General features: G+C 34.1%; 2 protein-coding genes across 2 annotated transcripts; both read left to right on the forward strand.

Annotated features, from left to right (window-relative positions):
- Positions 1–1,587: 1,587 nt before the first annotated feature.
- On the forward strand, positions 1,588–7,354 carry LOC134277147 (cocaine esterase-like). The gene is made up of 3 exons (XM_062759432.1): positions 1,588–1,677; positions 5,376–6,922; positions 7,186–7,354. Exons 1-3 carry the CDS (start codon positions 1,672–1,674, stop codon positions 7,352–7,354), a joined length of 1,722 nt encoding a protein of 573 aa, XP_062615416.1. The 5' UTR covers positions 1,588–1,671.
- A 3,885-nt stretch (positions 7,355–11,239) lies between these two features.
- Positions 11,240–12,067, forward strand: LOC134277148 (uncharacterized). The gene is made up of 2 exons (XM_062759433.1): positions 11,240–11,602; positions 11,723–12,067. Exons 1-2 carry the CDS (start codon positions 11,240–11,242, stop codon positions 12,065–12,067), a joined length of 708 nt encoding a protein of 235 aa, XP_062615417.1.
- The last annotated feature ends 4,412 nt before the right edge of the window (positions 12,068–16,479 follow it).

Genomic DNA, 16,479 nt, shown 5'->3' on the forward strand with positions numbered 1-16,479 from the left:
ATGTACACAATATATGTCACACATCTAAAGACAGATAGATAAATGACAACAAAAGCTACATATACATTTTATATATCATTTTAATCAGCATATATTCAAAATTATTTTTTTGAGTCAGAATTCTAAATTCTCTACTTCAGTTACTATGGCAACAGATCCTAAAATGTTATTCTCCAGGTGTTTTCCCAACACGTCCTAAATAACTTAAGAGACTAATGCTTATAAATTTCTGATCACTGTTTTGTAACTTTCCCAAGATTTTTTTTTAGACTTTTCTTGTTATATATCTGGCTTTTTAGAACCCCAAGAGTGCAAATCTACTTTTATTAAAGTTGCATTTAAATAAATTTGTCGTTTCAGAACTGCCGGTATGTGTTAATTGGTGTTCACTTCTTTTGCTCTCCCTTTCAGTCAATCTTGCAAACTTTAGCCCCGGCTCTGAATGTCATTTGACTTTAAATGTTGAAATCTTGTATTCAGACACACTTAACTAAAATTTAAGATTTCGAAATACTCTTGATCCACTTACTAGCATTGTTACAACCATCTCCCTATGAGGTTTTCTTAATGATTGACTTCACTCTGATATTGTTCACATCTCTTCTTGATATTTTGGAGGTGGGGTAGGGTGGGGTGAAGAGGAGGCAGGGTTTAGCTGTCTTTCATCTTTACATTATAATTTAATTAAATCCCTCTAATATAATATAAGAAAAATAGACAGTAATTGCTGTTCTAGGCATTTTTTATCATCACCCCTATAAAATATTTAAGATATCTTAAACGGTTTTTATTATAAAAGTTTACAAAAAATCTTTGCTGCAAGTTTTTCGCAATTTTGAGAATAGCTGAAATTATGACATCACTGATTATACATGTATCATCAGTTACTTCATGGTTTATTACAATTTTCCCGATACTTTGCAATATAAAAATTTTAGATAATATGCTTAACTATAGTGTTTTGGTATTTTTGGTATCATTCTTGATATTCAGATTATGCTTGCAGCATACTTTTCTAGCTGCTTTGCGCTTTTTCCATAAATATCTTTAAAATTACTTTTTTTATTTTCAGAAACCCAAACATGAACGGACTGCCTATGTGGCCTCAATATGACGCGCAAGATCGACAGTATCTAACCTTGAACGCTGAGAATATATGGTCAAACAGTTCATATGATTCTAGGAGAACTTCATTCTGGATAGACTATATCCCCTCACTGCTTAAAAAAAATAACTAAATTCTAAATACAAAAGACAGCAGTAAAATAATAAAAGTTACATGTGTACAAATCTTTTATAACTTTTAAAAATATGTATACTGACTTTTATTTGTTTGATTTGATGAATTATTTCTTTTTTAAAAAGTACAAATCAGATTTCTACTCAATCAATTCGTCATTTAGTTTTCAGAGTTTTTTTCATCATTTTATTTCGTTCCTGAACAGCATATAGAAAAATTCGTGCCACTTTCGAAATCAAATTCTTATTTTATTTTGATGCTGCCTCAATAACAACAAACGTAGTACTTTTATATCTTGTCGTCTTTAACGTCCCGTATTTCGACATTCATTTCACAATGTTATCAATGGACATTTGTTGATACATGCAACTTTGTCAACAAATATGATTAAAATCTCGGTGAAAGATGCCATCATTAAGATAAGCTAAACCATGCAAGTAAGTTTTTTTTTCAGTATAATTATTATTCATTAATGCATTTCTTATAAGAAATATAGTATCTTAATATAGAAATAAAGCATTTCATGAGCTTTATGCTCCAAAAGAAATGCGTGGTGGTTAAACAAGTTTTACTTAGTAGTCATACGTAGACATTTAGTTTGTAATACTCCTATACTAATATGTACGAGGGTTGTCCCAGTGTTCCGTAAACAAGAGTTGTTTTGTAGGAACACGATGTCAAATATTAATGAAATTTCGTACATAGATTAAACCAACACTATCTAATAAATTTATGGACAAATATGGAGTATTTACACAAATTAACCCTATTTAAATGATACATTTCATTGTCCGGTGTAGGAAGGCGGCGCAATACCCGAACGTTGCAATTAAAAATATGTATATTATATCTAAATCCTACGGAATTCCGAAAAGTAATTCTTACTCTGTATTTTTTTGAATGGACATGGAAATTCTTAAAACTGTCTTATTAACTACATTTCCTCAAAATTTGTTTATTCTTTAACAGATATGAATTTCATAACATTTTATATACACCGGGTTGAAATCAGACTTTATAAAAAATGGCGCAGGCGGCGCACTGGACTATGACCAAGTGTTTTGATCCTGAATTTCACTCCTACAGAAATGTACAAGTCATAAATGTTTGGTGGACAAGGAAACGTTTTCTGGTCATTAGTATTTAGAATGACTGAAATGGTTTCTCTATGCATTTGAATTAAACGGAAACTAAAAACAAAAAGACAGACATAAGAATTGGGCAAAAGCGCCACTGTGCAACTCCATTAGAGAAGACATTCGAAAAGCCGTTGAAATAAAGGCTTTTCAAATTATTATTACATGCATATACTTTGTTTACATATTTTAATGTTTGATCATATCATAGTAGTTAAGATATTTTACATTTATAGCTATAATTTTTAAGGTCACCTGAGTAACTCAGGTGACCTATTACTATCCGTTTTCGTCCGTCGTCGTGCGTCGTCCGTCGTGCGTTGTGTGTTAACATTTGAACATTTTCAGCTTCTTCTCTGAAACCACGGAACCAATTTCAACCAAATTTGGTATACAGCATCTATATACGGTCCCCGCCCCCCTGGGGCCTGAGGGGTGGGGTCAAAACCACCTAAATTATTGCAATCTTTAAAAATCTTTACTCCTGGACATCAAGCAGTCAAACTGTTGGCATGAATGTAATGAGCATTGAGTCCTCTACCAAAATTGTGAAATTCGTGGCCCCATGGACAGGGGTTCTTGTGCTAGGGCGGGGCTATATAGATTATACAGTGAAAGTGCTTTATTTCTTTGAAAATCTTCTTCTCTGCTCTTGGGTATTAAATAAACTAACTAAGTACACAGTTATGTTAAGCAAGAGTACCTCTTCCAAAATTGTGAATTTTATGGTCCCAGGGTCAGGGGTTCTGGTGTTACGGCGGGGCTCTATTGATCATATAGTGAAAATGCATTAATTCTTTGAAAATGTTCTTCTCTGCTTCCGGGTATTAAATAAACTAAGTAAGTACATAGTTATGATGAGAAAGAGTGCCTCTTCCAAAATTTTGAATTTTATGGCCCCAGAGTCAGGGTTTCTGGTGTTAGGGCGGGGTTCTATTGATTATATAGTGAAAATGCATTAATTCTTTGAAAATCTATTCCTTTGCTCCTGGGTGTTATGCCAATGATCCAAGTATACGAGGGGGTATCAAAAAGTTCGTGGACTAGCGCCATAAAATTAAAACCGCTTTAGGTACATCAGTGGATTTTGAAATACTTAGTTAACATAATGTTTTCTATGTATGAAATAAACCACAAATCATAAATTTTATTTTTTGATAAATTAGTAATGTTTTTGTAAGCAATGGTATGTCAAGGCGGCGCAACCTCGAAAACGACGTTTTTTCAACCTAAGTGTAACTGAGAAAAACTCTTTTGATATAATCATTTGACATCCAAATATTCCGTTAATTAAGGTATGTGTCGGGACACAATTGTTCCATAAAATATGAAATTTTCACTACATTCTGGAAGTTCTATGAAATTTTATCGTAAATTTTACACGGAATGTCCAAACAAATGAGGCCTTGAAAATGACGTCAAAAGGTGGTAGGGGTTTCCGTTTCCAACTTTCTATTAAGTTTTGCCCCTGAACAAACTAGTATAGACCTAACATATGTTGAATCTGGCTACAGAGAAATAAAATGCATCCAGAGTACTTGTCTTTTCATGTCAAAATAGATTCAAAGAGTAAACGGATACACAGTTAATGTCGATTTGCAGTCAAGGTGTGAAAAATCAATCACGTCAAAAATGGCGTTGATCATGTGTTGTAGATATTGAACACCCAAAAGCAAAATATGCCGGTACAATCAAGCGCGGATCGCTCCCCATGTATTAATCCATTCGGAATATTATATTTAATGAAGGCCACTGTTCATGACATTTTAAAGTCATATAAACAAAGCGGGTTTAAGTCCTTACTCGGCTCCAGGGAATCTCATCAAAAAGTGTATGAGGTAGATGAAGCGGACTTTGAAAAAACAATGACGTTATCGGACGTCAAGAAAATAAACGATGATAGCGCCGGGTGATCATATAATGTCGTTTTAATTTTATAATAATTTGGCAAATAATGAACGTATCAGGCTAAAATTTTCAACATTTCTTTATTTTGTGTTGTTTTATGTTCCATATAAATTTTGAAAGCACAGACTACATAGTACTAATTTTATAGCCTCAGTCCACGAACTTTTTGATAACCCCTCGTATATATATATATTTGTGATGAAAAAAGGTGCATCTAGCAAAAAGGTTATTTTTTATGCCCCTTGGGTCGGGAGGGGGGGGGGGTGTAACATAGTCTGAAAATGAATTAATGCTTTGAAATCTGCTCTTTAGTATTAATCAACCATTTTATGATAAAATTTGCAAAATTTTGAAATATGTGGCCCCAGGGTCAGTGGTTCCTTTCGGGTGAGGTGCACAACTGGTTATAAAGTTGAAGTGCATTTTCTCTTTGTTACTCTGATCTACCTCTGGGTATTACGTAAATAGAGTAAGCATGCTAAGTTTATAATTATGAAAAGCAATGGTGCCTCTTTCAAAATTGTGAATTGTGAATTTAATTGCCTCTGGGGTAAAACACGAACCAATTTTAATTATTTCAAAGTTGTTACACGATACTCAGGTGACCTATAAGGTCCGCGGGCCTCTTGTTTTGTTTCATTAAAGAATTTGATTCTGGTAATTGGAATATTTTCTACAAAAATTTGAACCGTTAAAATTTGTCTTTTTGACGTTGCAGATTGCTCCGGGTGTTAGAGAACGACTTCACTTCAAATCTTATTACTCGAATTGTTTTCAAGTAAATATGATAAAACTTCGTAATTTATCTGCCAAGAACACGCTGTATCCCCTCATAAAATTTTATAAAGATACATTAATTCCTTTAAAAGATATGAGCTCAATCTACGAAATTTTGGGACAACCCTCGTAAATGCAATGGTCGAAATGAGAATAAAATTATTATTTTGTTCTTTATAAGTATATATTACAAATTTTTAACTACAAAGCATCATATGTATAAGGACTAAATTATTTAAAACATGAAATATTTAATTTTCATTTTTCATTTCCTTACATGTACAATATTTCCATCGTCTTGCTTAAATTTGCAGAGAGGGTTTCAAATCAGTTTGTCTATAGCAGCGGTTGTGTTTCTAAGTGACCTTGCTTTAGGACAACAGCCATACACAATCGGATCAAGACTTGGTGACTTGAAAGGCACTGTGAAAACGGTCAATAATGGTACAACCAAGGTATTCAGCTTCCTTAATATCCCCTACGCCAAGGCCCCAGTTGGTGCTCTAAGGTTTGCTAAACCAGAGCCATATGGAAGATGGGAAGGGGTACTGGATGCCACAAAATTAGGAAGCGCCTGTATTCAGCCGCCGGATCCTTTCAATAAAACGACCTTTAAGAGTCTCTCCGAAGACTGTCTACACTTAAACATCTATGTACCTAATAACTTTACGTCAGAAAAGAGAAGCGTTATGGTCTGGATTCACGGTGGGGCGTATATTTACGGATCAGGCACGCTTTACAATGGCACGATGCTGGCAGCTCAGGGTGACGTTGTGGTGGTCACCATCAACTACCGTCTTGGTATCTTCGGTTTCCTATCCTACAATGAAACCATCGCCAGAGGTAATTACGGATTGTGGGACCAAATGTTGGCCTTAAAATGGGTGCAGGATAATATTGAAGATTATTCGGGTGATCCCTCGTCCATCACAATTTTCGGAGAATCTGCAGGAGGATTTAGTGTGTCGCTTTTATCGTTGATTCCTAGGAACAAGGGACTTTTCCACAGAGTAATAGCCGAGAGTGGAGTGTCTGATACTTTCCTATCGTTATCTCAGCATGCCAAACTCACGGCTACTGCCCTGGGAGATGCTCTGGGATGTGTTTACGATCCATTAACAAGGAATTTTAAAACAGTTCTTTACTGCTTGAGATCCAAATCAGTTGATGAAATTTTCAAAGTTTTAAATATCTTTGGAACTTACTTTATATCTTCCTTGACTATTGAAATACCCTTTGCACCAGTAATTGACGGAGATTTATTCAATGAGTTTCCATCTAAACTTCTATCTAATCCTTCATCGGATGAACTCGCTTTCTTTAAATCATTAGACATGATCATTGGTAATTGTAATATGGAGGGGTCGTTATATTTAGCAATGACCCCCGAAGAACAGGACAGATATGGCTTTAATATAAGCACCGGGATCCCTCAGGAATTCTTTTGTGATAACTTCATTCCTGCCATTGTGCGAACTTATTTTGACTCTAATGCCAAAGTTTCCAAAGCTATTTGCGAAGAATATAAAGTAAATAATGATCCTGATGAACAAAGCAGACAAGTTCTCCAAATGTATACAGACTTATTCTTTATTTCTCCGACATTTTCATCTTTATTTGCTCACTCCAACAGTAAAACTTATAAAACCACAAACACATTTCAGTATTTGTTTAACAACAAGACCCCATTGCCTTACGGTGCTCCAAGACCTGCATGGTACAGAGGTTCTGGACACGCATCAGAGCTACCATTCCTCTTTGGAATAGAAGATCTTCATTATCGACACATAGATGTTACAGAAGACGAATTTAAACTGGCTTTAATAATGAAAGATCTTTGGACTAATTTTGCCAAAACAGGGTAAGCTTTTTCCCATCTTACTAAAGTTATTAAAAGTTTAGTGTTTACAAGGCAACCTATGTGCTCTTCGTCAGTATTTGCAATTGTAAAGTATCGGGTGTATGAAGAGTGGGGTTTTCAATACAAATATTCTTTTTAATATTCTGATTGGCTCTTTTTTAAACATAAAAACATTTAAACATAAAAAAACTATTTTTCTGTCTACTTGTTTGTAGGAATAATATTATGATGTAAATACAGTGTGTTTTTGTTTAACTTTCCAGCGACCCGAACGGATCAGGACTTCCAAAATGGCCCCAGTTTGATCCTAGCATGCAAACCTATCTACAACTCAACTACGCTAATCTGACATCCCTAAATAAGTACGAGGCAGAGAGAACGAAATTTTGGTTAAATACTATACCAAATATCATGCATACTAATCAAAATTAATTGTATATCTAAATTAATAATTTATATTAAAGTGTTCTGAAAACCACCCAATTTGTATTTATTTATTTATATATCACCAAGATTTTTGCGTTGTCATGGGTGATAACTCTGAAAAAGGTGACCAAGGCTCTGAATAAAGTTTACGTCGTTTATTGATGAGTTTCCAGCAAAAAGTGACGATATAATGTGACATATAAAAACATAAGTAATAAAACAATGAGTCTTTGCACTTGGAAAACACTGTGCAACAATACCTTAGAGTTAAGATGTTTAGTGACCACATTACATAAAACCAATGATTCTCATGTGCACATAATATCATATAAAAACAAATGAACAAATACTCTACAAAATAATCTACAAAGGTGGGGAAAATTAACTAAAGTGGTGAACTCGCTTGACCATGATGAGGTAAACATTTATGAAGACAACAGGATGTTTGATAAACAAAGATATTAAATAAAAATTTATGAATTATTTCAAATGTTCAATCTCAATGGACAAATGAAACAAAAGTTATAAGATTAATTTTGAATCAGAAATATGAAATGTTTGAGCCTTGAATTTTACTCATTGGATGAAACTAGAAACATACAAAATATAGTTATCACACTTGCATATTAGTGCACATGTACTACGCTTGAATATGTAATCAAACAATGTAGAAAATATGCTGATTGTTACAAAAAGTATAAAAATGCAATAGTTTGAATGATTGAAAGGTGTTATACTTACAGTAATTGTTTCGAATAATCAATAAAATACAAATTCTTAAACATCCAATTTTATGTTAACGCCCCCAAAATCTACCTGATTCAAGATCAATAATTTACCGCCTGTCAATCATTAAAAAAACAATAGCTTCTGATTTGATTGACAGATCAGCTACCTGTGCTACCTGATAATCTGAGTTTGCATGTTTTCGAAGGCAATTGCCTTGTCGCGCGCCAAACTCTTTCATGTACCCGCCTTGTATACCTGCGGGTTAGAAAACTCCATATGTTTGAATTTTATTTCAAAAAAATAATTGAAAGTACGTATATTATTAAAACATTGACATCATAAAATATTTCTTTTCTATCTTCACTGCTGTTTGTTACTTGTAAGTGTTATATCGTCCACGATACCTGTAGAAAAAAGACCGTCCACAGAAACCGGCTCAATTTGCCGTAATTGGACGTCCGACGATTAAAATTATTTTTTATGAAATGGGATAAAAGAAAAATATTCAGCATTAACGGCATATAGTTTACAAAAGATGTTTTATCATATACAAAGGCTACAATCTGCACGAAGTAGTACAGAAATTTATGTCAGAATTAATGCTCGAATTTCCTCTAGCGTCTGTCTATATTAATGTAAAGGTGAAGATAATTATTAGTGATCGATTCTGAGGAGACATCTTTTTAACGATAAAATTTTGTTAACACACGAACAATCGAAAATATTAAATTTTTTGAAAATTGTTGGCCAGAAATTTAAAAAATAAATAAATAAATTCCGATCGTGGTAATTGTTCACATCACGACGGATAAATGGATTCTGTATTTTTTAATTTCAATATTCATACTTTTTTTATTATGGTGATTTCATTTATTGAAGATTAAAAAAAATAATATGTGATATAGTTTATCACAAAAAAAGGACTTCCGGTTCCGGTCGAATGGACGCGCAAAAAAAATTTAAGGGAACTTATTTAGTGAATTTGCAGTGGTTTAGAGCATAAATTAGATGTATGTTTTTGATTAGGGAACATCTAAAATGAGTATATAACTCACGGCCACCATCTTAGGAAAATTTCTAGAGGTACGTCATAGAGATAAAGAAATCCTTTGTGACACTTTGGCGCAAAATTTATAAATAGAAAATGTCATTCACAAATAAGGACGGTGCAGAAGAAGTAAAGAAACAAAGATCATCTTCTTCATCAGCAAATAAAGGTAAAGGATCCAAGAAAGGAAAGGAAAACTGGAAATGTGAAGTGTGTACACAGATATTCATGAAAGATGATGACAAAGTGGTACAATGTGAGTACTGTAACAAGCATTATTATTATTACGTGTCTGGAACTCTCTGATAAGGAGTATGACAGCTTTAACAATCCAGCGCTACACTGGTTCTGTCCGAATTGTGAAACGAAAAGTGATGAAAAACTTACGGGTAGATCAAGAAATTGAAGCAAGATGCAAAACATTTTTCAAAATTATGGAGGATCGAATGATGAAAATAGAGACAGATATGCAGGAGAAACCCAGCGTTTCTAAAGTGGAGAGCATGACTGCTGAAGTTTTATCCCCCCAGGAACATACAGAAATGACAAGCAAAAGTAGTGAAGCCATCGAGGAGTCACTAATTAGTAAGGTGACTGAGCTAAGAGACAGTGCAGTGAGAGAAAAAACATTATCATACATGGCATAGAGGAGTCTGAGGGGAAAGAACCTTTTGAAGGAAAAGAATTTGATACAAATGTATTGATTGATTTATTCAAGGCCATTGAAGTAGATCCAGTCAGTATAAAGAATGTGGTTCGTCTTGGTAAAAAGAAGACACCAGAGGATAGTGAGTCATCAGGGGAGGCATTCTTAGCAAGACCAGTCAAGGTAACATTGATGAATGTTGAGAGCAAACAAAACGTCATGAGAAATTTGTCGAAGCTAAAAAACATCCCAGCACAAAGTAAGCTTAGAAAGTTGAGTGTTACACATGACATGTCAAAAGCTGAGAGGGACAAAAACAGGGAAAAGGTGCTCGAAGCAAAAGCTTTAAACGAAAAGGGAAAATCGGGAAAAGTGAAGTTTATTGTAAAAGGTCCACATTGGAGAGAAAGATTGTGAAAACAGGGAGACTAAAAGACAAAGTAAATGCTAATGTAAATAGCTGTGTAAATACGTTAAAAAGACGCGTTGGTCAAGATTTTAAAGGGACAACGGAAAATCTGAAGTGTATTTATACAAATGCCGATAGCATTTTAAACAAGTTGGACGAATTGAAGAATAGGTTCCTAACAGTAAGTGAATTACCAGATATTATTTCAGTGACTGAAGTTATACCTAAAAACATGAGATATGCTGTCAACAAAGCAGAACTTGATTTGCCGGATGATGAACTATTTCCTGGAAATTTTCCTACAGGAGCAAAACGTGGAACTATAATTTACGCAAAAAAAAGCCTAAATGCTGTTGAAATACATTTGGACTCCGACTTTAGTGAATGTACCTGGATTAAGATCAACTTAGATGGAAATGAAAAATTATTAATAGGATGCATTTACAAAAGCCCATCTTCATCGGAACTCAATATAAAGGCATTGAATGAACTAACAGGCAAAGCCTGTGACCTTAAATTTTCACATCTCCTTATTTTGGGAGATTTTAACTTTCCAGACATCGATTGGTCTTGGAGTACAAGAGATGACAACTGTGCAGAATTTCTGGAATGTATCAGAGACAATTACCTGCATCAGGTGATAAATAAAAATACCCGACACAGACACGGTCAGGAAAGCTCTTTATTGGAACTTATACTAGTGAATGACTGTAACAACTTGGGTGATATAGAATACTTAGACTCATTAGGATCTAGTGACCACAGTGTGATAAAATTCAAATATAGTTTCTACTTCAAGTATGAAAATACCAACTGTGAGAGATTGAACTATTATAAAGAAAATTATGAAGGAATGCGCAAAGAGTTAGACTTCGATTGGGATTATATTATGGAAGGTGATGATGTAAACACTATGTTGGAAAAGTTTATGAACAGATTTGATAATGCAGTAAAAAAGTTTATCCCCAAAAGCAAACCTAGAAACACAAAGGGAAACATTCCACTGAGCAAAAAACAGTCAGGAGCATAAAAAGAAAACACAGACTATGGGAGAGATACATGGAAGACCGAAGCAAAGAAAAGCATAGAGAATATTGTAAAGCCCGAAACAAAGTCAAGAGATTAACTCGCAAAGAAAGGAAGGAGAAAGAGAGACAAGTAGCAGAATCGGCAAAGACTAACAATAAAAACTTCTGGAAGTATGTTAACTCCAAAAGGAAGAGCAAAAGTGGTGTTTCAGAATTGCACGAAAAAACATCCAAAGGGACATTTGTGGCAAGTAAGGATCAGGACAAGGCAGAAGTGTTGGCGAACTTTTTTAGTAGTGTTTTTACAGAAGAAGATGTGAACTCTTTACCACTAGTTGATATAACAATTGAAAATACAAGGTCAACTGATGATGAGCCGATTACTCAAGAAGAGGTGAAGAAATTACTTCATGATCTAAACACTACTTAGTCCCCAGGACCAGATAAGGCACACCCAAAAGTTCTATATGAATTGAATGCAGTAATTGATAGACCTTTATATTTGATCTATAAGAAATCACTAGAAACAGGAATAGTACCAGATAGCTGGAAAGTAGCCATAATTACAGCTTTATTTAAGAAAGGTGACAAGAAGTCGGCATCAAACTACAGACCTGTCAGCTTAACAAGCATACTATGCAAGATGATGGAGAAGATTTTTAGGAGGAGAATAATCAAGCATATGGACAGCTTAGATTTATTTAGTGACAAGCAATTCGGATTCCTGAGTGGGAGATCAACAACCTTACAATTAATTACAGTACTCGATAAATGGACTGAAATCCTGGATAGAGGAGGCGTTTTTAATGCAGTTTATATGGATTTTATGAAAGCATTTGATAAGTTTCCAAGTCTTTAGACTTCTGACAAAGATGAGAGTTTATGGGATATGTGAACGACTATGTACATGGGTCGAACATTTCCTTAGTGGACGAAAGCAGTGTGTACAAGTAAATGGACAAAAATCGAAATGGCACAAAGTCACAAATGGAATTCAACAAGGATCTGTGCTCGGACCTGTACTGTTTGTGATTTTTATAAATGACTTACCAGAATGTGTTGAGTCAGTTGTATCCCTCTTCGCAGACGACACGAAAATATTCAAAGAAATCACAGATGAAAACGATATTAAAGTAGGGCAATCTGACCTGGACAAACTTTTCATGTGGAGCAAAACTTGGCTTTTAAAATTTCACCCTGATAAATGCAAAGTAATTCAAATACACAACAGTAGCAAAACGTGTGACAGTATCCAGTATAGTATGAGAAATTATGAAGGAGGTGATACAACACTAGAGAATGTGGAGAATGAAAAAGATATTGGAGTAACAATTAATAGCAATCTTAGCGCAAGTGAACAAAGCTAACCAGATTTGTGGCCTAATAAGAAGAGCATTTATTCACCTTGATAATAAATCATTCTGTTTATTATTCAAAGCTTTAGTGAGACCACATATTGAATATGCGAGTAGTATATGGTCACCATACAAAAAGAAGGATATTGAAACCACAGAGAATGTACAAAGAAGAGCAACTAGAATGCTGTCACAACTGAAAGATCAAAATTATGAAGAACGACTAAAGACACTTAAATTACCAACATTGAAATACCGGCGTATGAGAGGAGACATGATTAAAACATTTAAAACTAGATGCTGTCATGAGACAGTAATACCCGCACTAAGGTGTTTGCCTCTGAATGCACACTTCTTCATATTGGGCTTTACCAAGGAAAAAGTCAATATAATTCAATAATTTACATAATACATGTATTCATCAAATTGAGCATAATATGCTCAGGTGACCATGTAGCGGCATATCTGCAGCGTTATGGTTTTATATATTTGTCTTTGACCATAACGCTATATACAGATCCCCATATGCAAAAAAAGGTGAAATTTACGGCGCAATATTTTTTGCGCACTATTGGGCAGTTTTTCTCCACTTTCTAGCATTGGTCAATCAACTACCTTTCACTCCCTAATTTTAGACACATTCTGTAGCCAATATGTATATTTTGTCCACCCCCCAGCCATTTATAGTCATCTCTACAGGCAATAAACTCGCTTGATGTGAATTTTCAGCAATCTAACAAATAATTTTAATCAAGCGAGTTTATCACGTGTAGAGACGACTATAAAAGGATTGGAGATAGATAAAATATACAGATTAGTTAAACAATGTGCCTAGAATTAGGGAGTGAAAGGTAGTAAATTAACCGATGCTGGAAAGTGGAGAAATTCTCCCCAGAAGTGCGCAAAAAATATTGCGCCGTAAATTGCACCTTTTTTGCATTACAGGATCTGTAGCTTTATGGTGAAAGACTAATATATAAAACCATAACGCTACAGATTTGCAGCTAGTGACCATGTGACCCATGGGACTCCATTTTATTGGTATTTCATATTCGTAATTGATTACCAGTCGGAAATAAAACAACAGAATTAAATTAATAATGTAAATTAGGTTTGATAAAGGGGGGGGGGGGTGTATAAATTTTTGGCACATACTGTATAAGTGGAAATTTTAGCGAAACGCAAATTAAGCGATTTCTACCTAAAATCTGGTATTTTATTTTTAGCGAGAAGTAATTTTAGCGATTTTGAAATGCTAATTCAAGAAGCTTTTACAGATAATAAGCAATTAATTTTCAGCGGTATTCAATTTTAGCGATGTCAGCACCCTCGCTAATAATGCCAAAATTAAATCCTCGCTAAAAATTCTACTTGTACGTAATTGGAACTTTTTAAATCTATTTTCTAATATAGATTAACAAAATATAATATTATTCAAATTAGTGTAAAGCGTTTTTGATGAATTTTTTCAAAATGTGCAATGTTTATTTATATTTGATTAGGCAGAAACTTCTTGAAAGCTGCCATATATATACACAATCAATTTAGTCAACCTTGTCCCATCAACACACACACACACACAAACACACCTTATTTGCCTGTTTTTGGAAATAGGCCTAGATGGCAAAGTTAAAATAAAACATCTTTTGTAAATGATAATTTTCAATTTGTTCTTGCACTATACATGTATCTGAACACCTGCATCACATTGGGCTTGCGTCACGTACCCAACTTAAGTACTAGTTTTACCATTGGCATTATCATTTTAGATTTCACTGCACGTGCAGTAGGCTACTAATGTGCATCATTGCATATATGTCAGTAGGAATTATTTCATTTTGTGTTTTAACTGGATTATATTTCATGAAGATGACAAGGCCTAAATAATGACAATCGGTAAGTACAAGTTTTGGTATAGATTGAGGTAAAATAGTCTGAAATGCAAACGTTAGGTTCAAGTTTAAAGGATCAAAGGTCATCCGATGCTACAATAGACGAATTTCACATTCTGAAGAGTTATCCCCCGTTATCAACGTTACAAGATCCGGAATTTTTTTTCTGGGAGGGAGGTGGGGGGGGGGGGGTGTTCCAGACCAGAATTTCCTGAGAAGCAAAAAAAAAAAAGTTATGGTTGGGTCTGTTTTCTAGGGTGGAGGGACACTGGCATCCAAAGTCATTTTTATTGACAAATGATCATGTGACTCCTAAATAGTAGGAAACTTTTTTCATTTGACTATACATAATTTTGTTACTTGTGTTATTATGTTATGTAAATTTAATGGTATAAAGGTTATGAACCCCTAGAGGTCATCCCCACTCTCCTAATGAGCTGGAAATGTTCACAATTTGAATATGACTGCATTAAATTAAATAAAAGTGCATCAATGATAAGATTACTTGACATTTTATTCATGAATTTGTGTCAACCTATGTTCCTAAAATTAGGAATGAAAATCATTCAGAGATGGACCACATTAAACTATTTGTATAAACATTTTTTTTTAAATGTAAAAACAAGTAGTAGTTTGCATACATGAACAAACAGGGGTCTGGGAAGGGGTGAGGGAAAGGATCGAGTTAATATTTCTTTACGTCTTAATGGTTGAAAACTCCAAAAATGAATGTTGACCTCAAATCTAATTTGTCCTCATTATTTTTCAAGTGGTGGTGTCTCCATATGAGTGAAAAATTCCTGAGAGGGATGTTTAACAACAAACAAAATGACATGAGAACACAATATTGATTTGCGTTAAGAAATATGCAGGGATTTTTTCCATCATAAATCTTCTTCTCAAGAACAGCAAGGGCATTATTGTCCCCCATTTTGGGGAAAGGGAGGGGACATTAAATCTCATTTGTCTGTCAGTCTGTCCATCTTATTGACAGCTAGTATGTGCATCTGTCACAATAAATTTAACCTTGGTCATAACTTTTGAATAATAAGAGATAGTGCTTTCATATTTCACATGTACATTACCACAAAACTTTCTAAATATACTATGATTTTTTAACCCAAGTAAGACCTTGACCTTTAAGTTTTACCTACTTTCCAAAACATAACATTTTAAATTGATCATTTTGAAAGAGAAAAGAAAGGGCATTCAAATTATACATGTTTATTACACATGTGAAAAGACTTTTCTAAATATATCATGACTTTTGACTCTGTGACCTTGACCTAGAAGTTTAACCTACTTTTCAAAAATATTATATTGTATATATAAATTTTGAATCAAAAGAGATAGGACTTTCATATTTGACATGTACATTACCTGCAACAAAATGTTTGAGAGCATGCTATGATTTTTCCCCTTTGACCCAATTTTCAAAAATTGATATATGATAGGGGTGCACATTTGACACACAATCTGCCATAAATTATGCATCCCATTCACTAAAACACAGAAAGCAGAGGACCACAATTCTTTGAATTTGCTTGTATAATCTTGATAGATGGAAACATCCTCATATAATGTAGATTCAAGTTTTTTATGCCACACCATGATTAGGAATACATGTATAGTTTTGTCATGTCCGTCCTCCACCCTTCCATCTGTCTTCACATGATGATACATACTGATGTAAGCTTTACAATGCTTCACTCTTTTTTACCTTGACCTTTCCTGTGACCTTGACCTCACCTTTCTAAAATTAATGTCTAGATCAGTTTTGAATAAACAATTCAAGATATATTTATCAAACTCCATATGCTGATACATACTGCTGAGAGGTATTAATACATCAACTTATTTTGACCTTGAATTTTCCTTTGACCTTGACCTCACTTTTTAAAATATGTGTTTATCTAAGTTTTAAATAAACCATTAATTATAGTTTTATCAAACTTCATATGCTGATAGTAAATTCATACTGATGGAAGCTTGTCAACTGCAACAATATTTTGGCCCCAACCTTT

This window comes from Saccostrea cucullata, unplaced genomic scaffold, assembly GCF_032062105.1.
Source record: "Saccostrea cucullata isolate Sc308-1 unplaced genomic scaffold, CSIRO_AGI_Scuc_v1 ctg11663, whole genome shotgun sequence".
NCBI lineage: Eukaryota > Metazoa > Mollusca > Bivalvia > Ostreida > Ostreidae > Saccostrea > Saccostrea cuccullata.